General features: G+C 39.9%; 1 protein-coding gene across 5 annotated transcripts in view; it reads left to right on the top strand.

Annotated features, from left to right (window-relative positions):
• Positions 1-7117: 7117 nt before the first annotated feature.
• The window catches only part of FRMPD2 (FERM and PDZ domain containing 2), a 118041-nt gene continuing 99208 nt past the window's right edge, over positions 7118-25950 (top strand). For 3 of the 5 annotated variants that reach the window (XM_016918207.3, XM_009440339.4, XM_001135868.6), the window contains exon 1: positions 7120-7396. In XM_016918207.3, the coding sequence (XP_016773696.2) occupies positions 7372-7396 (25 nt within the window). In that variant the 5' untranslated portion in view covers positions 7120-7371. Of the gene's footprint in view, positions 7397-25950 lie in introns of all 5 variants that reach the window. The other 2 variants (XM_016918205.3, XM_016918206.3) reach the window with 2 other exon arrangements.

Genomic DNA, 25950 nt, shown 5'->3' with positions numbered 1-25950 from the left:
TGATGGTTTTAAAAAGAGGAGTTCCTCTGAACAAGCTCTCTATCTTTGCCTGCTGCCATCCATGTAGATGTGACTTGCTCCTCCTTGCCTTCTGCCATGATTGCGAGGCTTCCCCAGCTACATGGAACTGTAAGTTCAATTAAACCTCTTTCTGTTGTAAATTGCCCAGTCTCGAGTATGTCTTTATCAGCAGCATGAAAATGGACTAATAGAGTAATTTGGTACCAGTAGAGTAGGGTGCTGCTGAAAAGATACCCAAAAATGTGGCATCAACTTTGGAACTGGGTAACAGGCAGAGGTTCGAATAGTTTGGAGGGCTCAGAAGAAGACAGCAAAATGTGGGAAAGTTTGGAACTTCTTAGAGACTTGTTGAATGGCTTTGACCAGAAGCCTGATATTGATATGGACAATAAGCTCCAGACTGAGGTGGTCTCAGATGGAGATGAGAAACTTGTTGAGAACTGGAGCAAAGGTGACTCTTGTTATGTTTTAGCAAAGAGAATGGTGGCATTCTGCCCCTGCTGTGGTACCCCCCAAATTGGTACCCCATATGCCCCAAATTGGAGGAGATTTTTGGAACTTTGAACTTGAGAGCAATGATTTAGGGTATCTGGTGGAAGAAATTTCTAAGCAGCAAAGCATTCAAGAGGTGACTTGGGTGCTGTTAAAGGCATTCAGTTTTATAAGGGAAGCAGAGCATAAACATTCAAATAATTTGCAGCCTGACAATGTGATAGAAAAGAAAAACCCATTTTCTGAGGAGAAATTGAAGCCGGCTACAGAAATTTGCAAAAGTAACAAGGATGAAGCTGGAAACCATCATTCTCAGCAAACTAACACAGGAACAGAAAACCAAATACTGCATGTTCTCACTCATAAGTGGGAGTTGAACAATGAGAACACATAGACACAGGGAGGGGAATATCACACACCTGGGCATGTTGGAGGGTGGGGGGCAAGGGGAACAATAGCATTAGGAGAAATACCTAATGCATGCAGGGCTTAAAACCTAGATGATGGGTTGATGAGTGCAGCAAACCACCATGACACATGTATACCTATGTAAAAAACCTGCATGTTCTGCACATGTATCCTAGAACTTAAAGTGTAAAAAATAAAAAAAAAATTTTTTTTTAAAGTAACGAGATGCTGAATGTTAATCACCAAGACAATGAGGAAAATATCTCCAGGGCATGTCAGAGACCTTTGTGACAGTCCCTCTCATCACAGGGCTGGAGGCCTAGGAGGAAAAGGTGTTTTTGTGGGCCAGGCCCAGGGTCCCCGTGCTGTGTGCAGCCTAGGGACTTGGTGCCCTGTGTCCCAGCCACTCCAGCTGTAGCTGAAAGGAGCCAGTGTCAAGCTCAGGCCATGGCTTCAGAGGGTGCAAGCCTCAAGTCTTGGCAGCTTCCACATGGTGTTGAGCCTGCGAGTGCACAAAAGTCAAGAATTGAGGTATGGGAACCTCTGCCTAGATTTCAGAAGATGCTTGGAAATGCCTGGATGCCCAGGCAGAAGTTTGCTGCAGGGGCAGGGCTCTCATGGAGAACCTCTGCTAAGGCAGTGTGGAAGGGGAATGTGGGATCGGAGTCCCTATACAGAGTCCCTACTGGGGCACTGCCTAGTTGAGCTGTGAGAAGAGGGCAACAATCCTCCAGACTCCAGAATGGTAGATGCAATGATAGCTTGCACTGTGTGCATGGAAAAGATGCAGACACTCAACACCAGCCCGTGAAGGCAGCTGGGAGGGAGGCTGTACCCTGCAAAGCCACAGGGGTGGAGCTGCCCAAGACTATAGGAACCTACCTCTTGCATCAGCATGACCTGGATATGAGACATGGAGTCAAAGGAGATCATTTTGGAGCTTTAAGATTTGACTGCCCCACTGGATTTCAGACTTGTATGGGGCCTGTAGAACCTTTGTTTTGGCCGATTTCTCCCATTTGGAATGGCAGTATTTATACAATGCCTGTACCCCCACTGTATCTAGGAAGTAACTAACTTGTTTTTGATTTTACAGGCTCATAGGTGGAAGAGACTTGCCTTGTCTCAGATGAGACTTTGGGCTGTGGACTTTTGGGTTAATGCTGAAATGAGTTAAGACTTTGAGGGACTGTTGGGGAGGCATGATTGGCTTTGAAATGTGAGGATGTGAGATTTTGGAGGGGCCGGGTTGGGATGATATGGTTTGGCTGTGTCCCCACCCAGATCTCATCTTGAATTCCCACATATTGTCGAAGGGACCCGGTAGGAGGTAATTGAATCATGGGTGCAAGTCTTTCTCATGCTGTTCTCGTGATAGTGACTAAGTCTCATGAGATCTGATGGTTTTAAAAAACGGAATTCCCCTGCACAAGCTCTCTGTCTTTGCTTGCTGCCATTTATGTAAGATGTGACTTGCTCCTCTTTGCCTTCCACCATGATTGTGAGGCTTCCCCCGCCACATGGAACTGTTAAGTCCAAGTAAACCTTTCTTTTGTAAATTGCCCAGTCTCAGGTATGTCTTTATCAGCAGCATGAAAATGGATGAATACAGTGTACCTGTAAGGTTGTTTCCCAGTGAGATTAGCCTGTGAGTTGGTGGACTAAGTAAAGCAGACTCCTCTCCCTAATGTAGGTGGGCATCACCCAGTCTGTTGAAGGCTTGAACAGAACACAAAAGCAGAGGAAGTGAGAATTTGCTCTCTCTCTCTCTGGCTGACTGCACTGGGCCATTGGTCTTCTGCTCTTTGACTGGGACTTACCATGTTTCTCAGGCCTTTAGACTCAGAGTGAAACTATCTCATCTGCTTTCCTGGGTCTCCAGCTTGCAGATGGCAGATTGTGAGGTTCTCAGCCACCATAATCACATGAGACAATTCCTTATAAATAAATATCCAATTGGTTCTGTTTCTCTGGAAAACAAAAGGGCACAACTGGCAATCGGATTTATTATTGAATTTCACTTGATTATATACCTCACTTTCCAGAACTCTCTATAAATAGGAGTAAACACAGTTTTTGAAAGTGAAGCAATTAAATTAAAAAATATGTAAACTCAAAGATTTCGATCAGCCTAAAACCTCCTTCAGCTGATAAACAACTTCAGCAAAGTTTCAGGATACAAAATCAATGTACAAAAAAATCACTAGCATTCCTATATGCCAACAACAGCCAAGCCAAGAGTCAAATCAGAAAGGCAATCCCATTCACAATTGCCATAAAAAGAATAAAATACCTAGGAATACAGCTAACCAGGGAGGTGAAGGATGGCTACAATGAGAATTACAAAACACTACTCAGAGAAATCAGAGAAGACACTAACAAATGGAAAAACATCCCATGCTCATGGATAGGAAGAATCAAAGTCATTAAAATGGCCTTACTGCCCAAAGCTATTTACAGATTCAAAGCTATTTCCATCAAACTACCAACAATATTCTTCACAGAACTAGAAGAAAACTATCTTAAAATTCATATGGAACCAAAAAACAGCCTGAGTAGCCAAGGCAATCTGAAGCAAAAAGAACAGAGCTGGAGACATTGAGTTACCCAACTTCAAACTGTACTACAGGGCTACAGTAACCTAAACAGCATGATGCTGGTACAAAAACAGGAACATAGACCAATGGAACAGAATGGAAAGCCCAGAAATAAGGCTGTACACCTACAACCATGTGAATCTTCAACAAAGCTGACAAAAACAGGCAATGAGGAAAAGACTCCCTATTCAATAAATGGTGCTGAGATAACTGGCTAGCCACATGCAGAATATTAAAACTGGACCCCTTCCTTACACCATATACAAAATTAACTCAAGATAGATTAAGGACTTAATGTAAAACCAGAAACTATAAAAACACTGGCAGACAACCTAGGCAATCAATACCATTCAGGACATAGGAACTGGCAAAGATTTCATGACAAAGACACCAAAAGCAATCACAACAAAAGGAAAAATTGACAATGCGATCTAATTAAACTTAAGAACTTCTGCACAGCAAAAGAAATTATCAACAGAGTAAACAGACAACCTACAGAATGGGAGAAAATATTTGCAAAATATGCATCTGACAAAAGTCTAATATCCAGCATCTATAAGGAACTTAAACAAATTTACGAGAGAAAAACAAACGACCCTATTAAAAAGTGGGCAAAGGACATGAACAGAAACTTCTTAAAAGAAGACATATATGCGGCCAACAAGTGTATGAAAAAAGCTCAACACCATTGATAATGAGAGAAATGCAAATCAAATCCACAATGAGATACCATCTCACACCAGTCAGAATGGCTATTAATAAAATATGTATAAAGAAACAGATGTTGGCAAGGTTGCAAATAACAGGGAACACTTACACACTGTTGGTGGGAATGTAAATTCATTCAACCATTGTGGAAGACAGTGTGGCAATTTCTCAAAGACCTAGAGACAGAAATACCATTTTACCCAGCAATCCCATTACTGGGTATATACCCAAAGGAATATAAATTGTTCTATTATAAAGACACATGGACATTTATGTTCATAGCAGCACTATTCACAATAGCAAAGACATGGCATCAATGTAAATGCCCATCAATGACAAATTGGATAAAGAAAATGTGGTATACATACTCCATGGAATACTATGCAGCCATAAAAAAGAATGAGATCATGTTTTTCATGGGAACATGGATGGAGCTGGAGGCTATTATTCTTAGCAAACTAATTCATGTACAGAAAATGAAATACAGTATGTTCTCACTTATAAGTGGGAGCTAGATCGTGAGAACTATGAGCACAAAGAAGGAAACAACAGACACTGGGGTCTACCTGAGGGTGGGGGGTGGTGGGAGTAGACAGAGAACCAATAACTACTGGGTACTGGGCTTAATATCTGGGTGATGAAATAATCTGTACAACAAACCCCCATGACATGAGTTTACCTCTGTAACAAAACTTCACATGTACTCTCGAACCTAAAATAAAGTTTTTTTTTAAATGATCATACGCAATAAAGAATTTTGACAGGAAAATAACCTTGAAAAATAAAAATATATAAAATATAACAAAATTATATAGGGAATGACACAGAGATGACTCAGAGAGAAACTGTTAGCTTTGATAACTTGAAAAACAAAAACACATTGATAAAATTTTTATGCAAAAAAATGGACTTAATGAAATGTTAGCAGAGCAACAATAGAAGGGGGTTACTGCTAGTATTTTTAACAGAAAAAGTGAAAGTGGTGGTGACTTTAAGCAGACCAGCATTTACCTGTTGGCAGATGACTTAGGTGTTGCTTTTTGTTCTGTTGTGAACGAGCCACATGACTGGAGAAGTCAACTTTCTTCTTCTGGGAGAAAGGTTGCGTGGTCAGCCTGAAAAAATTACTAAATAAAAATTACCTGGACACTTGCTGAAAATGCAGATGCTCCGGCTCGGGCCCAGAGATTCAGGTTCAGCAGATTCAGGGTGGTGCCTGGGAATCTGCATTTTATCGTCTTCAAGGCTGAATCTGATGAGAAGACAAGTTTGGAAAAAACAGTAAAAGATTGCTGCAGATATTGTAAAATGTTTTGCTAGCTAGCAGGGAATGTCAATATAGATAGCTTTAAGCAGAAAAAAATATAAAACATTGTGTTTTTTAGTTTTTTTCAAGTAATATAACATAAGGTTATAGGGGGAAAAATACCAAAATGAACAATAATTTTCCTGACTAAATAATGAGCCAAAACTCTTTCCCCTAGCAACCACTATTAAGTTGCTTGTGATTCCTTCCAGAACCACAAAAATATGTCTACATAATATTCTAATATACTACAGTGTATAAATAATATATATACATAAATATACGTAAATATACCTGGTCTTTATGTACCTATTTGTGATAAAAGGAAACATAGTAGGCTATTCCATACCTTTTGTCACTTAAATAATTTTCTAGGCAATTGTTATATGCCAGCACACACAGATCTACTTCCTTCCTTTACACAGCTGCATAGCTGGTTTTCTACTGTGTGTGAACTACAATAATCACTGTTGATGGGCACTTCAGTGGCTTTCAGTTTTCTGCTACTACCAAAATACACTGCAAAGAGCATGCTTTCTCAGATGCTTTGGTGAACTTTTGCAAGAATGTCCATGGGGTTACTTCTTAGCAGCTGGGTTTACAAAGGATATGTACATTTACAAATTTGATGAATATTACCAAATTCCCTGCAGAGAGGTTGCACTTATCTATAATCTCACTATTGGCATATGAGAGTACTCATTCTCCATGCCCTCACCAGCACTGAGTTTCATCAAATTTTTTTTTTCGAGACAGAGTCTCGCTCTGTCACCCAGGCTGGAGTGCAGTGGCCGGATCTTGGCTCACTGCAAGCTCCGCCTCCCAGGTTCACGCCATTCTTCTGCCTCAGCCTCCCGAGTAGCTGGGACTACAGGCACCCGCCTCCAGGCCCAGCTAATTTTTTGTATTTTTAGTAGAGACGGGGTTTTGCCATGTTAGCCAGGATGGTCTCGATCTCCTGACCTCGTGATCTGCCCGCCTTGGCCTCCCAAAGTGCTGGGATTACAGGCGTGAGCCACTGTGCCCGGCCTCAAATTTTAGTATTTTATTCTGTAGTCAGGCAAAAACTCATGTTTTCTTTTTAAATAAATACGTCTCAGTTTTGACACTGCTATTGATTTAAAGGGCTTGAGAGATCTGTTCTTTTGCCCCTTCTACTACAGAGCTATGATCTACTTCTTGCTGTTCCCCATCTCTGCTGGTTCCTTTCTGAATCCAAGCACCAGAGAGAGTAAGAATTCCTTTCCCCCTTTCTCTAACCACATTTTTCTTGCTTTCTCACAGACAGATCCAGGTTATCATTTCCTCCTGCTGCTTTCACATGGTTCCCTGTCCTGTTGGTTGCAGGTCCAATGTCTGACACTATGAAAGGGCATGGAGGACTCTTGAGTTGATGACACTAAGCCTCTGCTCTGGGGCTGCCCCCAGTTCCTTGCAGAGCTCTTTCTTTTGATTGGGCCAGGAGATAAAGAGACATCAGCGTAAAAGCCCTGCTGAGCAGCAATCCCATTGCCCTCAGTGGCACCTAATCCACTTGAGCTCTTCCTGGCTCTCTCACGGGTCACTGGCTTTGAGGACGCAGGCTGCTGGGGTGGCAGTGCCTGCTAACAGGCCAGAGACTGCGCAGGACCCAGGGAATGAGAGTGGTGGCAGGAAAGGGAAGGGGCCTTGTTGACTCACTCGCTGGGCAGCAAGTGCTTAGTGACAAGCAGTAAACAAAGACAGCGGCAACAGTGCTGGTGGCAGGGAGCTCCGCGGACAGACTTGCAAGAGACCCCTGCTCCTTGTTGGAAAGTTGTCCCATGATGAAGGCCTAGACCTGGTCACGGAGACTTTTGGATGCAGCCTTTAACGAAGGACGCAGGTATTCCTTGGCATCATTCAGTTTTCTCCTATAAATCTGGTCAGGGAAAGGGCAAACTTCTTACTGGGTCTAGGTATCCGGAATAAGAAGAACACAGCTGGGCAAGGACCTGTGTCAGTGCCCTTTGTGGTATTATTTGGAGCATTATTTGTTCCAGGCCATTGGCTAAGCCTGATAGACATTGTATTTGTTTTTTAGCAATAAAGAATGGGCTCAGAAGAGAAAACATGGACTTTAGAATCAGACCACCTCTTGTTTGAATCACTGCTTTGCTATTCAGCATCTGTGCAAATTCAAATGACTCTTTTAACTTTCCTAAGACTCGTTTTTCTTACCTGTAAAATGGGGATAATAATGCCCCATGCGTTACGATGTTGCTGAGGATTCATGGGGTGACACGCGTAAGGCACTTAGAACATACTTGGAGCATTTGAGTAGCCCAGTAAATCATGGCTGTCACTATCTTTCAGAAGCAAGTGTTTTGGTTATTGCTTAAAGAGTATCAGTGGTTTAAAGTAAGAAGACTCAGGGTATGCCTAGCTGACTTCCAGAAAACAATGGAAAAGAAATGATTCACCTGGCTTTATTTGTATGCTTAAAGGAAAGAAAAAACTCAGTTGAGGTTTTCAACAGTGTAAACAACTTTTTTTTTTTTTTTAAAGCAACAATTGAGTTCAGAGATGAGTCGTGTCTATTTCTCCTGGCTAAATCCTGTGATTTGCCATAGGCTGTAGCTGAAACCAATTAAGTAGTTCATTAATTCAACGAGAACTTACTTGGTATCTCCTGGGGCCACATGCCAAATGCTGGGGATGTCTCCCCCAGCCCAGAGGATCTTCCAGGTTGTAGGACAGTGGGGGTCGGGGGGCAGAATGCTGGACCTGCATGAAAACTGGCGGTGATAGCAAGTGCCGAAATGGAGGTGGCACGGGCTCCTGGGAGAGGTGTTGCTTGAGCATGGCTTTAATGCTAAGCGAACACTAGCAGGAGTTGAGAGCAAGGGGATTGGAAAAGGCATCCCAAGCAGAGAAAAGCACATGCAAAGGCCCAGTGGCATGAATAAGTAAAGCATACTCTGGGAACAGCAGGCAGTTTGGCCTAACTTTAGTAAAGTGGGAACAGGGGAATCTGATAAGAAAGGAGGCTGCAGAGGTGAACAGGGGAGAGCAAGGAAGGCCTTCTATGGCCCAGAGTTCACTCAGAAGGTCCCAGATAGGCACTGGTAGTTTTAATGAAGGATGTGTCGTGTCTGCATTTAATATTAAGAAGATTAATCTAGTAGCAATATGGGTGTGGGATTGGAGAGGATGAAACCTGGAATGATGACAGATGGCCTAACCTAAGAAAACAACAGTGGGATGTACAGAAGGGGAGGTCTCCAAGCTGGTGCTGCCAGCACTGTGAGCAAAAACAAATACATATGCATCTAATAAGTTCATTATAAATTTTACTGATATGAAGGATGTATATTGCACAATTTACAAGTAAGAAAATATAAAATACTCTTTATTACAAATTCTATATAGCCATTTGATTCTCACAGCATGCATTTGTTGATTTTTGCTGAACTCTTATACCCTTGGTCAGCCTGTTTGCAATTGACCACCGAATGTAGTTCCAATATGAATGTTGGTTGATATTTTTGTTTACATTGACAAGTAAGAAGAAAGTGAAACAATGAAGATGATTGTCTTAACTTCACTCATCTGTCAATGACATGAGTGACTGCTGGATCAGATCATAGTTTTTGAATTTGGAAGAGTGTTTTCCCAATTTTTGTGTTATTCACAATGTAACAACTATGGACACGACACACTTTTAGGTTTAATCTGCATGAACATTTTCTCCATCACTTTCTTAGTTTTCTTAGGGAATGAAAAAACAGCAAACCAAGCCCTAATTTGTAGCTTTTCCCAATTTTTGTGGTATAAATACTACCACCATGGCCAATCACAAGCTCCCAATGTGATATCGCTGAACACAAAGGTGGAAGGGCTGTGCACCAGCACACCATTACACAGTATTTCCATCATAGAAATGTATTTCATTTAAATAAGTTCCAAAGCACAGACAACAGTAAAATGCAGTAAAATAATTTGGAAATGGTGAGTTTCAACATATTGTTAATATAACTTATTTAATTGGAGATTTTTATAATACTTTTTGGTAATGGCTGTGTTTAATGACCAGCTTGCAAAATTTCTGGAAATTTAACAATTGGCTCTCACAGGCCAGTAGGAGCCTTCTTCAGCATATCACAGAATCCAAGAAAGGTTTAAGGAGCAGAATACAGAGTGGTGAGAAAATGACTCATGAGTGCAAATGAAGGGGGCACGAAAGTAAGAATTAGGAAGAATACTTCCTTCTCTCTGGGGATGAAGCTGTCACTCACCAAAATGTTGGACTTATTAAAAAGAACACCATGAATAGATGACTATGAATTCAACTGCTCAGGAATAGCAAGGGCTGGGGTGTGCAGCCCAGGACAATGCTACCTGCAGCTCCATTAGTGAAGTCATTTCTGGTCTGAAACCCCAGTTTTGCTGGCTTGTCTCTAGCCTATTCCCTGCCCTCTCCATATACTCAGTGTTCATAATATGAATAGCTGGGATTTATTGAAAAACTGCCATATGCCAGACACAATAACTCATGGTATAAACGAGTAAAGAGAGGAAGTAACTTGCCCACGGTGAGGTGGGATCAATCCAGCTCTGACCTCGGAGCCTGCTCTTCCAGCCAGTATGCTTTTCTATTCTCATTCCCCTCCTGAGTTGTATTCACCCTGAGATGTCAGTGTTTTTAGCTGCTTTCCTGGCAGAGGTCTGCTTTCGAGGCTGATTCCTATTCCTCAGGCTTCTTTTTACTGGTCGCTGGCAGCTCTATTGTTAACTGCCCTCCCTTTTTTTTTCTTGCCTTGGCTGTAAGCCCCCTTATTCCTGTATTTGCTTGAGCTATCATAGCCCAACATTGTTGGAAATAGAGTAGGTAGTGAAGGGAGGCAGGAAGGAGATGTGTAGGATGGTGCACAGGAACCAGTTCCAGGAGGGCTGGTGCCAGGCAGGAGGCAGATCAAGTCTGAGCTGTCAGAACTCACTCTTCCATAGATTCAAGATGGGTTAAACAGTGTCTGGCTAGAGAGTAAATGTATTAGACATTTTTAAAAAGTGCCATCTAGGAATTTCTTTTGTTTCTTCTATCAGTATCATTTTTGTATGATGCCAGTCCAGAGTGCAGGCAGCATCTGAAGTATTCACCTGTTAATTTACTGAGTCATTCAGCCAGTGGGGGAAGAAGGAGCTCCAGATGCGAGTGTCCCCACAGAACCTGCAGAAGGACAGGAGGCAAGGGAGGTGTGGTGCATCTAAGGCTGGAAAAAGGCCATGGGGGAAAGAGGAAGCTGCTAGAGACCCATCCAAAGCGGTGGGCCCGAGGTCCTGTAAACCTTGCTCAGGATCTGAGCTGATCCTTTGGAAAACAGAAAGTGGCTGAAGGTTTTCACGAGGTGTGACATGGTCAGATTTGTGTTTTAGGAAGAGGACTCTGCAAGACAGAGAATGGATCAGGGCAGGGGCAAGGTATGGTTGTAGGAAACCATTTTGTATAATTTACATTTCAGTGGTCATTCAGGGGAGGGTGCTGGTGGCTTAGACCAGGTCAGTGGTGGTGGGGTTGGAGAGAAACAGGCAGATTTTAGAGAGATTTTGGAGATGGTGATTAAAGGGCTGGGAAGTTGAGGGATGGGAAGGAGACAAAAATGTTGTCTGAATGTTTGGCTTGAGGGGTTAGGTGGTGGGAATGCCATTTGCTGTATTCAAATAAGAGAGGTTGAAAGAGGAGGAGGTGGGGGGAAGGTGAATTCAGCTCTGTACATCCAAGGGGGTTGTCTAAAGGACATCGTGGGATCACCAAGCAGGAGCTCAAGAAACGGGTCTGAGCTTAAGACATGGCTGTGGAGGGGATGGACTGACGGTTGGTAGCTTTGGAGCATGTAGAGTGATTTGAAGAGGGGGCCAGGGCAGAGAGAAACCCAAAGACCACTGACATTTGGCATTGCCTTTATTCATTGTTACAAATAATACCATGGCAAATATCTTTGAATATACATCTTTGTCAATTATGTTCTTGGCATGAATTCCCAGAAGAGGAAGACCCTGATGGCAGGAATGGACATCCCTTGGCTTTTGATACAGATTGCCAAACTGCTTTACAAATCAGCTGTCGCAAATTGGCCACACATAAGTAAGGTCTCTGAGAGGAACAGTGTCATTGCCACCTCATGGGCACTGAGCGCTCATCATCGAAGCCCACTTGAGGGATGAAAATGGGCCTCGAGACCACGTCCACTAGCAGCTCCTTGGATTATAGGCAGGAGTGGACAGTTTTTCCATATTGTTTAATAAGGAATCACCGTTTCTTTTATGACTTTTCTTAGTCTCACTTTCTCAATTATCTACTGCTGTTGGGCCCATAAGATTTTTCTCTCTGATTCTTTGCACGGAAATAGTTACTTTCGGTTTGACCTTCATCCCTTATCCCAGCTGGCTGTATAGCTCTTTGTAGATATCACTGTGGGAAGCAACTTCCTGACTCAGGGCCTGAGGAGGGGTATGTGGTAAATAAAGCCCAGGAGAAGAGCTTGAGACCAGAGTCCTCTCCCTGAAACCACTCGGAGTGGGATTCTGGGCAAGCCTCCACCCTCACACCTTGGCTGTCTCCCATTTCCCATCTGTGCTACAGCAGGTCTCCTGGGTCTGTCAAGTGTGAGTTAAGGACCCCCACTTCACTAACCAGTATTTTTAATGGTCTGCTCTGGATGGATTAATCTGACTGAATGAAGCTGCTTCACTTCTAGAGGAAAATTTTTAAACAAAGCATTCACCCAGTGGGGTTTGTGACAGGGCGAGCCACTTCTCAACCTGCATTAGGCTGGGAACCCATGGACGGCCTGGCCCTGCCTGAGTCCCATCAGCCAGAGGTTTATCCCTCAATCATCACTGCAGGAGGAGAGCACTGCTGTGCTCTCCGTGAAGGGGGAACTCTCAGGCCTGTTCAGCTTCTGCATCCCTCTGAAGGCTGCATTTCAGTGACCCTGGCCAACCTTGTATAGGTACCACCTGCCCCACCAGCAACATCCACATGCAACACGCCTCTGTGCATCCTATTTCCTATATGCTTAGAAATGTTCCCTAGGAGGCAGAGAATTGGCATTACTGGGACTTGGCAAATACATGTTCTCAATTTTGATAGATGGCTCTGAAAAATCTATACCAATTTAATTCCCATGTTAATGGGTGTTATGAGAGGGCCTGGTCTGCAGCCCCCACCTTGTTAACATCAAATATTTAAATTTTTGACCCTCTTGATAAATTCTCATTGCTGTTTTGTTTTCCCTGATTTACTAGAAACATAGCAAATCTTTTCAAATATTTATTGAGTAGTTGTATTTTTTCACCTGTTTATTTCTTAACTTAAATTAAAGAGTTGTTTTTTTTCTGATTGATGAGTAAATAGTAATCCTTTTGCCATTATATATATTTTCTCCTAATCTGTTGCATATTTTTGTTTACATTTAATTTTCATATATGGTCAGGTAAGAAGTTGCAAAGAGCACAGAGAAGTCCCTATACTCTTCCTCCAGTGTCCCCCAGTGATTATATCTTACCTAACTACAGCACAATGGCAAACCCAGACATTTGACATTGGTACAATATGTGTGTAAAGTACTATGCCACTGTAATACTTGTGTAGATTTATGTAACCACTACCACAATCAAGATACAAAACTATTCTATCACCACAAAGATCTCCCCCAGCTCCCATTCTACTCCCTACCACTCTGCTCCTACTATCTCTGAGATCAGTCTCACAAGCTGTGACCTTTTGATACTGGTTTTTCTCATTCAGCCTAGTGCCCTTGAGATCTAACCAAGCTGTTGCACGTATCAATAGTTTGCTCTTTATTGCTGAGTAGTATTCCATGGTATGAATACACCACAATTTGTTTAACCATTCGCCAAATGAAAGACATTTTGACTTAACAGTTTTTGGCTATCACAAATAAAGCTGCTATTACAAATAAAACACACACGTTCACATGCAGCTTTCTGTGTGGATATTCATTTTTTTTCCTCTGGGATAAGTGCACAGAAGCACAATTGCTCAGTTGTATAGTAAGAGTATGTTTAGTTTTTCTCTTTTTTAAAAAGAAACTGACAAACTCTTTTCTGAAGTGGTTGTACCACTTACATTCCCACCATCAACTTAGAAGAGATCCAGTTTCTCTGTATCCTCATAAGCATTTGGTATTGTCACTTTATTTTTTTTTCCTGTCATATAGGTGGGGAGGGATATCTCATTATAGACTTCATTTGCCTTCCCCTTATGGCCAGTGATGTTGAACATCTTGTCATGTGCTTATCTGCCATGTGTGTATCTTCAGTGAAATGTCTTTCCATGCCATTTGCTCATTTTTCTAATTGGATTGTTTGCTTTCTGCTGTTAAGTTTTGAAACTTCTTTGTAGACATCCTACATGTGAGTACTCCATATTAAGCATGGCACCTAAACCTACTTTCTGCCTCTATGGATTTGTTTATTCTGGATATTTCATATAAATGGAATTACACAATATGTAGGCTTTTACATCTGGCTTCTTTCACTTTAGCATAACGTGTTCAAGGTTCATGCATGCTGTAGCATGTATCAGTACTTGATTTCTTTTTATGGTTGAGGAATGTTCCATTGTATGGATGGACCACATTGTGTTTATCCATTCATCCCTTGATCGACACTGAGTTGTTTCCACTTTTTGGTTATAAATAATGTTGCTATGAACATTCACATATATTATTTGTAGAAATATCTATTTGAGTCCTTTGCCCATTTTGAAATTGGATTGTTGGTGTTTTTGTTATGGAATTGTAGGAGTTCTTCATATATTCCAGTTGCTAGACCCTTATCAGATTGATGATTTGCCAATATTTAATATTTTCTGCCATTCCGTGGATTGTCTTTTCAGTTTCTTGATAATGCCCTTTGATACAGAAATGTCTTTTGATGTCTGTTGTCCGATTGGGTCATTTCTCTTGTTCTCTTCTCAATCCGTGGATTCTCTACTCAGTCTTCTCCATTCTGCTGCTCTGCTCAGTCTTCTCCATTCTGCTGTTGAGCCCACCCATAATGTTTCTAATGTTGGTTACTGTATTTTTCAGTTCTAAAATTTCCATTTGGTTCTTTATATTTCTTTGTTGAGCCTTTCTATATCTTTGTTTTAATTGTGCTTGTCATTGCTCACGAAAATCCTGGTCAGATAATTCTGACATCTGAATCATCTTGGTACTGGCTTCTGTTGTCTTTTTTTACTCAAGTTGAGATTTTCCTGGTTCTTGATATGATGAGAAATAGCGACTGAATCCAAGATGTTTGGGTACTATGATATGAGACTCTGGACCTTACTTAGAGCTTCATTTTTAGCAGATGTTCCCTGATACTGTATGGACAGAAGGGCTCTGCTTCATTACTTCCGGGTAAAAATGGAAGTCTAGACCCCCCACTCAGTCTCTCTTGATAACCTTGAGGGCATCTTGTTGTGACTGTTCTGGCTTCCCTCTAGTCCTCTGCTGACACCACCCTTGCTAGGAGGGTCGGGGACACCTTATTACTGCTCCTCATGCAACACGTCAGGGGATGCCTTGTTACCACTGCATGGTGGTAAAAGTACTGACCCTCTCTTACACCTTCCCTGGCACCACCCCCGTGGGGAGGCCAAGGGGCATCTTGTTATCACCAAAGGAAGGTGGAAGTCTAGGATGTGATGCAAGTCACCACTAGGTGGGAATGAGAGTTTCAGCTCCCACTTGGCCTTCTCTGAACTGACTGTGTGGAAGAAATGACTGTGCCTCATTATAGCTGGATGAATGTAATGTCTGGGCTCTCCCTAGGCCCTTGCTGACTATTTGTTGAAAAGACTATCTCAAGACTAATTGCCTTTGCTCCTTTGTCAAAGATCAGTTAAATGTATATGTATTGGTCTATTTTTTGACTCTGTTTTGTCCCTTTAATCTATTCGTGTATTCTTTCACCAACGTCATATTGTCTTGATTAATATACCCTATAATAACTCTTTTTTCTCTTTTTTAAATTGAAGAATGCATATTAGAAGTTTTTATTTTTTATTTTACTTTTTAAACTTTTACTTTAGGTACAGGGGTACATGTGCAGGCTTGTTATATGGGAAATCTCGTGTCACCAGGGTTTGTTGTACAGATTATATTATCAACCTGGTACTAAGCCTAGGACACAATAGTTATTTTTGGTGCTCCTCTCCCTTCTCTCAGTCTTCATCCTCAAGTAGGACCCAGTGTCTGTTGTTTCCCACTTTGTGTCCATATGTTCTCATCATTTAGCTCCCATTTATAAGTGAGAACATGCAGTATTTGATTTTCTGTTCCTGTGTTAGTTTGCTAAGGATAATGTTCTCCTGCTCCAACCATGTTCCTGAAAGGGACATTATCTCATTCTTTTTTATGGCTGCATAATATTCCATGGTGTATATATACTACATTTTCTTTATCCAGTCTACCATTGATGGGCATTTAGATTGATCCCATGTCTTTGCCACTGTGAATACTGCTGCAATGAATATACACATGCATATTTCTTTATGATACAACGATTTATATTTCTTTGGGTATATACCCAGTAGTGGGATTGCTGGGTCAAATGGTAGTTTTGGTTTTGGCTCTTTGAGGAATTTCTACACTGATTTCCACAATGGTTGAACTAATTTACACTCCCACCAACAGTGTATTAATATTCCCTTTTCTCTGCAACCTCACCAGCATCTGTTATTTTTTCTTTTTATTAATAGCCATTCTGACCAGTGTGAGATGGTATCTCATTGTGGTTTTGATTTGCATGTCTCTAATGATCAGTGATATTGAGCTTTTCTTCATATGCTTATTGGTTGCATGTATGTCTTCTTTTGAAAAGTGTCTGTTCATATCCTTTGCCCACTTTTTAATGGGGTTGTTTGTTTTTTTCTTATGAATTTCCTTAAGTTTCTTATAAATGCTGGATATTAGACCTTTGCCAGATGCATATTTTACAAATATTTTCCCCTACTCTGTAGGTTGTCTGTTTACTGTACTAATAGTTTATTTTGCTGTGCAGAAGCTCTTTAGTTTAATTAGATTCCATTTTTCAAGTTTTGCTTTTGTTGCAATTGCTTTTGGCATCATCGTAATAAAATCTTTGCCAGTGCCTGTGTCCAGAATGGTATTGCCTAGGTTTTGTCTTCCAGAGTTTTTATAGTTTTGGGTCTTACATTTAAGTTTTTAATCCATTTTGAGTTTATTTTTATATAATTGTTTAAGGAAGGAGTTTTGTTTTAATCTTCTGCATATGGCTAGCCATTATCCCAGCACCATTTACTGAATAAGAAGTCCTTTCCTCATTGCTTGTTTTTGTCAGCTTTGTTGAAGATCAGATAGTTGTAGGTGTGTGGCCTTATTTCTGGGCTGTCTATTCTGTTCCATTGGTTTATGTGTCTGTTTTTGTACCAGTACCAAGCTGTTTTGGTTACTGTAGCCCAGTAGTGTAGTTTAAAGTTGGGTAGCTTGATGCCTTCTGCTTTGTTCTTTTTGTATAGGATTGCCTTGGTATAGTAACTCTTGAAGTTGGATAGTTGGATCAGTCCTACAACTTTGTTTCTCTTCTTCAGTATTGTGTTGTCTGTTCTAGGTGACTTGTTTTCCCTTTTCATTTAAACTTTAGAATTAGTTGTTGATATTCACAAAATAAATTTCTGGGATTAAATCTACAGACCGAGTTGAGAATAAATGACATTTTAACAATATTGAGTCTTCTCTCAGTGAACATAGAATACTCTTCCTTTATTTAGATTTTAAAAATATTTAAAACAAATATTTTTATTTCTTTCATCAGAATATTGTAGTTTTCCTTATAGGGATCTTATACATATTTTGTTAGGTTTATTTCTACATACTTCATAATTTTTTGGTGTTAATATAATAATTGATATTGTGTTTATAATTTCACATTTCAGTTGTCATTGCTGATGTTAATTAAAGTCAAAACAGTTGAGTTTTGTGTATTAGCCTTTTGTCCTGCAATGTTTCTATAATCACTTATTAGTTTTAGGAGGTTTTTTGTTCATTATTTGAGATTTCATACATGGACAATCATATCATCTCGGAACAGAGATAACTTTATTTCTTTTTTTCTAATTTATATACCTTTTATTTCCTTTTCTTGTCTGATTACATTAGCTAGGACTTCCAATGGTGAGAGGGGACATCTTTGTATTTTTCCTGATCTTAGCAGGAATACATCTAGTTTCACACCCTTAGGTCATGTGTTGGCCGTAGATTTTTTTTTTTACATATTTTAAAAAGATTAAGTCGAAGAAATTTCTTTCTATTCCTGGTTAGCAGAGAGTTTTTAATCATGATTTGCTGTTGGATTTTGTTAAATGCTTTTTCTGTATTAATAAATTTGATTATATAATTTTTCTCTTTAGTCCATGAAAGTGGTGGGTTACATTAATAAATTTTCAAACCAGCCTTGCATACCTGAATTAAATTTCACTTGGTCATGGTGTATGATTATATTTATACATTGTTGGATTTGATTTGCTAATATTTTGAAGAGTTTTGCATCCTTGTTCATGAAAACTATTGATCTGTAGTTTTACTTTCTTGCAAGATTTTTATCTGGTTTTGGTATTGGGACAATTATGGCCTCATAGAATGAATTAAGAAATGTTCCCTCTGCTTCTATTTTCTGGAAGAGATTGCAGATAATTAGTGTCATCTTTTCCTTAAATGTTTGGTAGACTTTAACAGTGAAATCCTTTGGGCCTGGTGCTTTATGTTTTGGAAGGCCATTAATTATTAATTCAATTTATGTAATACGTATAGGCATACTTAGATGATCTATTTCTCTTTGTATGAATTTTGATAGATTTTCACTTTCAAGGAATTGGTCCGTTTCGTCTAAGTCATTACATTTGTGGGCATATTATCCTTTTTAATATCCATGGGATCAGTAGTGATGGCCCTTATTTCATTTGTGATTTTAGTTATTTACATCTTCTCTCTTTTTTTTCTCTCTTGGTTACTTGGCTATGGGTTTATCAGTTTTGTTGTTGTTTTCAGATAATCTGCTTTTAGTTTTGTTGATTTTCTCTATTGTTTTTCTGTTTTCAATTTTATTGATTTCTGTTCTAATTTGTTATTATTTGCTTTCTTTTATTCAGATTCATGCTGTTATTTTTTCTGTAGTTTACTAAAGGTGGAAGGTTAGATTATTAATTTTAGATCTTTCTTCTATTCTAATATATGCATTTAATGTTAGAAGTCTCTGTATAAGTGCTTCCTTCATTGCATCTCACAAATTTTGGTAACTTGTATTTTCATTTTTGTTTAGTTAAAAATATTTTTTATTTTATCTTGAGATTTCCTTTTTGACCCATTTGCTGTTTAGAAGTGTGTTGTTTAATCTCCAAATAGTTGAGGATATTCTGGCTATCCTTCTGTTATTGATTTGCAGTTTGGTTCTACTGACAGAACCAAATCTCCATGAGAGAAATCATACTTTGTATGATTTCTGTACTTTTAAACTTGTAATCTCAGCTACTTGGGAGGCTGAGGCACGAGAATTGCTTGAACCCAGGAGGTGGAGGTTACTAGTGAGCCAAGATTGCACCACTGTACTCCAGGCTGGGCAACAGGGCGAGAACCTGTCTCAAAAAATAAATACATAAATAAACATAAATAAATAAATCAATAAAGTTTATGGCCCAAACTGTGATATATCTTGGTGAATGTTCCATGTGAAACTGCAAAGAATATGCATTCTGTTGTTGTTGGATAAAATAGCCTACAGCCATCAACTAGATCCAGTTCTTTGGCAGTGTGTCTAGTTTAACTACGTCTTTACTGATTTTCTGTCTGCTGGATCTGTTAATCCCTGATAGAGGGGTGCTGAAGTCTCCAGGTGTAATAATAGATTGTTTATTCCTCCTTGGCAGTTCTACCAGTTTTTACGTCATGTATTCTGATGCTCTGTTGTTAAGTGCATATGCATCAGAGATTGTTATGTCTTCTTGGAGTATTGACCTCTATCATTATGTAATGCCCCTTTGTATTCCTGATAATTTATTCTGAAGTCTGCTTTGTCTGAAGTTAAGATAGTTACTTCAGCTTTCTTTTAATTTGTGTTAGCATAGTATATCTTTCTACATCCTTTTAGTTTTCTTAAAATTAATCTTTTTATTCTTCCCTTTACTTTTAACCTATTTGTGCCTTCATATTTAAAGGGGATTTCTTCTAGACAACATAACTGGGTTTTATTTTTTAATCTACTCTGTCAGTTTCTGTCTTTTAACTGGCATACTTAGACCTTTATATTTAAAGTGATTATTGATGTTGTTAGATTAATATCCACCATATTTATAACTGTTTTCTATTTGTTGCAATTGGTTTTTGTTTCTTTTTAAGATCTTCCCGTGTTTTTCTGCCTTCTCTAGTTGTAATTGAGCATTTTATATTATTTTGGCATGTAAGTTATACTTCTTTTAAAATAATATTTCTAGTAGTTGCTCTAGAGTTTGCAGTATACATTTACAACAAATTTAAATCCACTTTCAAATAGCTCATGTGTAGTACAGGTACATATTACAGAGTAATACCCGTTTCTCCCTTCCAGCCTTTATAACTGACTGGCATTTGTTTTACTTATTTATAAGGCATAATCACCCAAGATGTTGTTGCTATTATAATTTGAAAAACAGTTATCTGTTAGATCAATTAAGAATAAGGGAAATAAATGGCTTAAGATCTGAGTTTCTCTTCTGTATCATTTTCCTTCTCTCTGAAGAACTTTTAAAATTTCTTGCAAGGCAAGCCTACTGGTGACCAATATACTCAGAAGTTTTGTTTGTCTGAGAAAGTCTTATTTCTTTTCACTTTGAATGGTAACTTTGCAGTATACAGAGTTCTAGATTGGTAGTTTTTTTACTTTTACACTTTAAATATTACGTTCTACGATCTTTTTACTTGAACAGTTTGTGAAGAGAAGTCCATTGTAATTCTTATCCTTTTTCTGCCATATATGTAAGTTACATTTCTCTCTCTCTCACTTTTTTTTGCTGGGGAATATTAATTTACCATTATTTTTGCTTTTTTAACTTTTAAGTTTAGGGTTACATGTGTTTTTTTTATTTATCTTGCTTGATGCTTTCCAAGCTTCCTAGATCTGTGGTTTGGTGTCTGTTATCAATTTTGAAATATTCTCAGCCATTATTCAAATTTTTTCTATTCTTTTCCACCTTCTCCTTCTGGTATTCCCTTACACATATGTCACACCTTTTGAAATTGTTCCACAGTTCTTGGATATTCTGTTCCATTTTTCTTCATTCTTTGTTTTCTTCACATTTCCATTTGGGAAGTTTCTACTGACACATCTTTAAGCTCCTTGATTCTTTCCTTGAAGGTGTCCAATCTACTGGATGAGCCCACCAAAGGCATTCTTCATTTCTCTTGCAATGCTGTTGATTTCTAACTTTTAAGAAATTTTCTATTTTTAGAATTTCCATGTCTCTGCTTACATTTTACCCATCTATTCTTGCATCTTGCCCACCTTTTCCATTTGAACACTTAGCATATTAATCATAGTTATTTTACATTTCTGGTATGATAATCCCAAGATTTCTGCTATATCAGAGTCTGGTTCTTTCACTTGTTTTATCTCTTTAAACTGAGTTTTTTGTTGTTTTTATACGTGACTTGTAATTTTTTGTTGAAAGCTGGACATGATGTATGGGGTAATAGGAACTGAGATAAACAGACCTTTAGTGAGAGCATTTATGATTATCTGGCTAGTAGTAGTGCTGTGTTTACTGTTTGCTATAGCTGTAGGTATTATAATTAATTTTATGTGTCAATTTTAATGAAGCCATGGGCTGCCCAGATGAAATGTTATTTTGGAACGTGTCTGTGAGGGTATTTCTGGGAGAGATCAGAGTTTGAATTGTGCTATGGGCAGGCATCATATAATCTATTCAGGGCTGTAATGGAACAAAAGACACAGGAAGGAGACACTCATCCCTTTTTTCCTACCCAGCTTGAGCTGGGACATCTCATCTCATCTCCTGCCCTTGGACTGGGATTTACATCATTGGCTTCTGTGGTTGTTAGGCCTTCAGACTTGGACTGAATTATACCATTGCGTTTCCTGGGTCTTCAGCTTGTAGATAGCAGATTGTAAAACTTCTCAGCCTCTATAATATATATCTATCTATATCTATCTATACATATATGTATATAGATCTATCTATCCATATATATATAGATCTATCTATCTATCAATCTATCTATCTATCTATTCTTAGCCATTATTACCTTAAATGTTTCACATATTTTTCTACTCTTTTCCATTTTCTCCTTCCGGTGTCCTTTTACACATATGTTATACCTTTTGTAATTGTTCCACAGTTCTTGGATATCCTGTCCAATATTATATATTGGTTACATCTATATCTATATCTATACATCTTATTGGTTCTGTCTTTCTGGAGAACCCTAACACAGTAGGTATCTGAGACTTCAATTTTTTCTGTTGTTCTTGTTTTTCTCTCCCTTCTTATCTTTACCTTTTCCTAGAAACTCCTTCTTAAGTAGAATCTGGGCCTTGCTGTTCTTTAGCTGTCGTCTGCTGTTCTTATGCAGGAGTCCTGGTGATGAGGTGATAAGGTGGGAGAAAAGGGTATGTACTTGCTCTATAAGTCTATGAATAGTGAGTCTATTACCCCAGGCTATGACCTTAGCTTCCTTCTTCTTAAGATTAAAAAAAAAATGTGTATGTGTGTATACTCACACACACACACACACACTTACACACACACATTCATGTACTACTGGTTCTGTTTCTCTGGAGATCACCAACAGATTATGAATACATTACATATTAATCAAACATCATGTGAAATCGTTCTTCTTATATACAAGTCACTAGATTAATAGCGCATAATACTTTAAATTTAAAGGTTCGAGACAAAGTTGCTTTTTAAATTCAGAACTTTAATAAATTGAAGACCAATTTAAACCCATATAGCTTTAATTAGTCTTGTTAGCTCAAAACCCCAGCCTTCCACTTTTGCAGAAATTTAAATTTACTAGCTGTGTGGCTTTTGTGACCTTAAGTCAATTAAATTCTTAGTTTACTCATCTGGAAGTGGGGATCGTTTTTGCCTTTTTATTTTTAAGGATTTTTGTGTGAATCACAGAAGTTTATGAAAACTCTGTAAGCTGTAAAGGGCTACTCTCCTTAGAAGTAATTATCATCAAGTATAATTGGTGAGGATTCAACTAATTCACACTGCGGTCACATTACATTGTAACTGGCCCTGAAGCCTTAGAGAAGGACAGGTGGGGCCATGGAACCCAGGTGGAACATGACTGCATTAATAACATTGAATGATGCTCTTGACATTTTACTTCAATTTTTCAGATTATCTCAAGAAGACAGTCTGCTCAGAAATAGACTTTACATGTTTCTAAAACTAATTGCTTCTTTCATAATGAAAAATCATGCCCAGGCTCAGAGCCTTTTGAAGGCAATTTTATTTGGCAATAATTCAATAATTTTTATAAAATAGTTATAATTACCTTCTATTTACATCTGATGATACTAACTTTCCATTTACTATAATGATATGTAGTATCCTTTTAAAATAAATGCATTTAAATGAAAAAACTTGTCTTAATTGTACAAGTGAGATGGGAATGTGGCAAACACTGGGAAAACGGGATGTAAAAGATTGAAGATGGGAGAAACACTACTCTAAAATGCTCTGAATGCTGAAAAATATTTCTCTGTACTAGTGTGCATCCTCTCATCTACGAATGCAAGATGCCACCTTGGAATCCTGAAGAGTGGTAGGGTGTTCTCTAGTTGCCTTTCTTGCATTAGCTTGTTCTGTTTTTCACACCCACCTTGTAAGGTAGGAGTCAACATCTCCGTTTTGTAGATGGGGAAATGAGATGTGAAGAGTGTCCTTGTTCAAGGTCATACTGTGTCAGTGCTGTAGCCACTATTTAAATCAGGGGCTGTGGGGTAGAAAACAGAGCAGGGAAGGGTCTGTGTGGAGCAGGTGATAGTGATGCAATGTCAGCATCACTCACTCACTCAAGGTCAGGCTCTGGGAAGCTGACTGTGAGAGAATTCCGGAAGATAAGAGCCTTGACACCTTTAACTCTTTAACTAGGGCCTAGCAGAGGCAGGATAGTCTTTTCCTCCTTCGGGGGAAAAATGCAGTTTGCCTTCTGGCAAGTTTTGTTCAGATCTCTGGTTCTGACTGTGGGCAGATGGTTTTTAATAAATGTCCAGAGGGAGAAGGAATGAAGAGAGACCGAAGGAACAAAAGGAGAAGAGAGGAAAAGATCACTCTGAGAGCTTCGATTCCTTGGGAGTCCCACATTCTTCCTGGTTCCTTCCTAGGGTGTCATGGAGATATTTGAGGCATTTTGCTAAGGTTGAAAATGGGATGTTTATAGCATCTCAACCCTGGCAGACAGATGGAAACAATTAACACCATATCTTAAAAATCCCATAGTTGGAAGCTGCTCAGCAGTCCTGATGTTTAAAATCCCTTTCTGGATGGTTGGAGCAGAGACAAAAAGAGACAGGAAATATGATGTGCTCATCACCTTTTATGTGCTGAGCACTTGGGCAGTTCCATGAGGTCGCTGCTGCTCTTAGCCCTATTTACCAGATGATAAGACTGAGGCTCAGAGAGGTAAGTATGTGCCCTGTGCCCAGGGTCAAGGAGCTAAGAATTCAACCTCCCAAAGCTCATGTCTTTTTCAGGCAAACAGGTAGAGAATGTTGAAAGACAAAGAGCCTGGGGTGGTCTGAATAAAGCCTCCCTCTAAAAAAAGATAAAGGTTGGCAGGGTGTGGTGACTCACACCTGCAATCCCAGCACTTTGGGAGGCTGAGGAGAGCAGATCACTTGAGGTGAGGAGTTAGAGACTAGCCTGGCCAACATGGCGAAACCCCATCTCTACTAAAAATATAAAAATTAGCCTGGAGTGGTGGTGGGAGCCTGTAATCCCAGCTACTCAGGAGGTTGAGGCAGGATAATTGCTTGAACCTGGGAGGCGGAGGTTGCAGAGAGCCGAGATCACGCCACTACACTCCAGCCTGGGCGAGAGAATGAAACTCTGCCTCAAATAATAATAATAATAAGTAAATTAAAAAAAAAAAACAAAAAAAAAAAAACCGTAAAGGTATCCACATCCTGATTTGTGGAACCTGTGAATGTTACAGGCAGAAAAAAAAAAAAAAAGACTGGGAGATTTAAAACAGAAGAGGAGAAGGCGATGTGACCACAGAGGCAGAGACTGGAGTGATGTGGCCACAGCTGAGGAATGCGGGCAGATGGCAGAAGCTGGAGGAGGCCTGGGAAGGATTCTCCGTCAGAGCCTGTGGAGGGACCATAGTCCTGCGGACACCCTGACTTCAGCCCAGTCAAACTGATTTTGGATTTCTTGTTCCTGGAACTGTGAGATAATAAATTTCTGTTGTGTTAGTCTGCGAGGTTTGTGGTAATTTGTTATAGAAGGCACAGGAAACCATACAGGGCCTCAAATAGAATCCTGAGGGACAACATTTCAGGGACCATGAGAGGGAGAAAGAATGCCGAGGAGGTGAGGACAAACCAGGAGTTTGGAGAAACAAGGAGTGTTCCAAGGACAGACAGTGGCCTGGTCCCCTGACCCATGAGGCCAGGAGTTGTGTGACTCATCCCCATCCTGCAAGGCCTCCTCTGCTTCCCTTGGTTCCATGCCTTCTCTTCCTGGGCAGTGGCACCTTCGGCTCCAGAGCTGAGAAGGTCCTTAGGGACCTCTGAGACCTTGGTCCAACCTCTGTCCCAATGCAGGAGTGTCTCCAGGGCATTCCAGAGGGTTGTCAATCTCGCTAACCAGCCACAGATGAAGGCCAGAGGTCATGGATGGTGTCTTGATGGAGAGTTGGGGAGGGGAGATGAATGAAGACAAAATACCGAAATGTGACCAAAATCTCACAGTTCAAAAGCCACTATATAGTCAGTCAATCAATATACAATTAGGGATAACAGAGATCCTTACTTCTTCAGAAGCCAGCACTTTACAAATGCTGCAAAATATCTTGGCAACTAATGCATACGGTGTGCCGCCCGGGTGAGGTGGCTGATCCCTGCAGCTGACACTCGGGGATTGACTGGGCAGCTGTCTAGGGGACAGGGACCCAAGGGTTCTTCCTGGGTTGGGGGGCAGGGAGCAGATGCGAGCTTTGCCCTTGATTAAAACCATCCCCACTTACAGGACTGGTGAAGATCAGATAAGCTAAGGTGTTTGCAGTCAGCCCTCTGGAACTCTCCCTTCCTTCTAGTTAATACTCAGCCACAGGCCAGTGTCAAAAGGCTTCTCCCTGGCTTTGCAGTGTGGGTTGCACGTGCTCTGCAAACTAGCAGGTAGGCCAAGATTCATAC

This window comes from Pan troglodytes, chromosome 8, assembly GCF_028858775.2.
Source record: "Pan troglodytes isolate AG18354 chromosome 8, NHGRI_mPanTro3-v2.0_pri, whole genome shotgun sequence".
In the NCBI taxonomy this organism is placed as follows: domain Eukaryota; kingdom Metazoa; phylum Chordata; class Mammalia; order Primates; family Hominidae; genus Pan; species Pan troglodytes.
The sequence above is the reverse complement of the archived record's forward strand: the minus strand, read 5'-3'. Positions and strand labels throughout refer to the sequence as shown.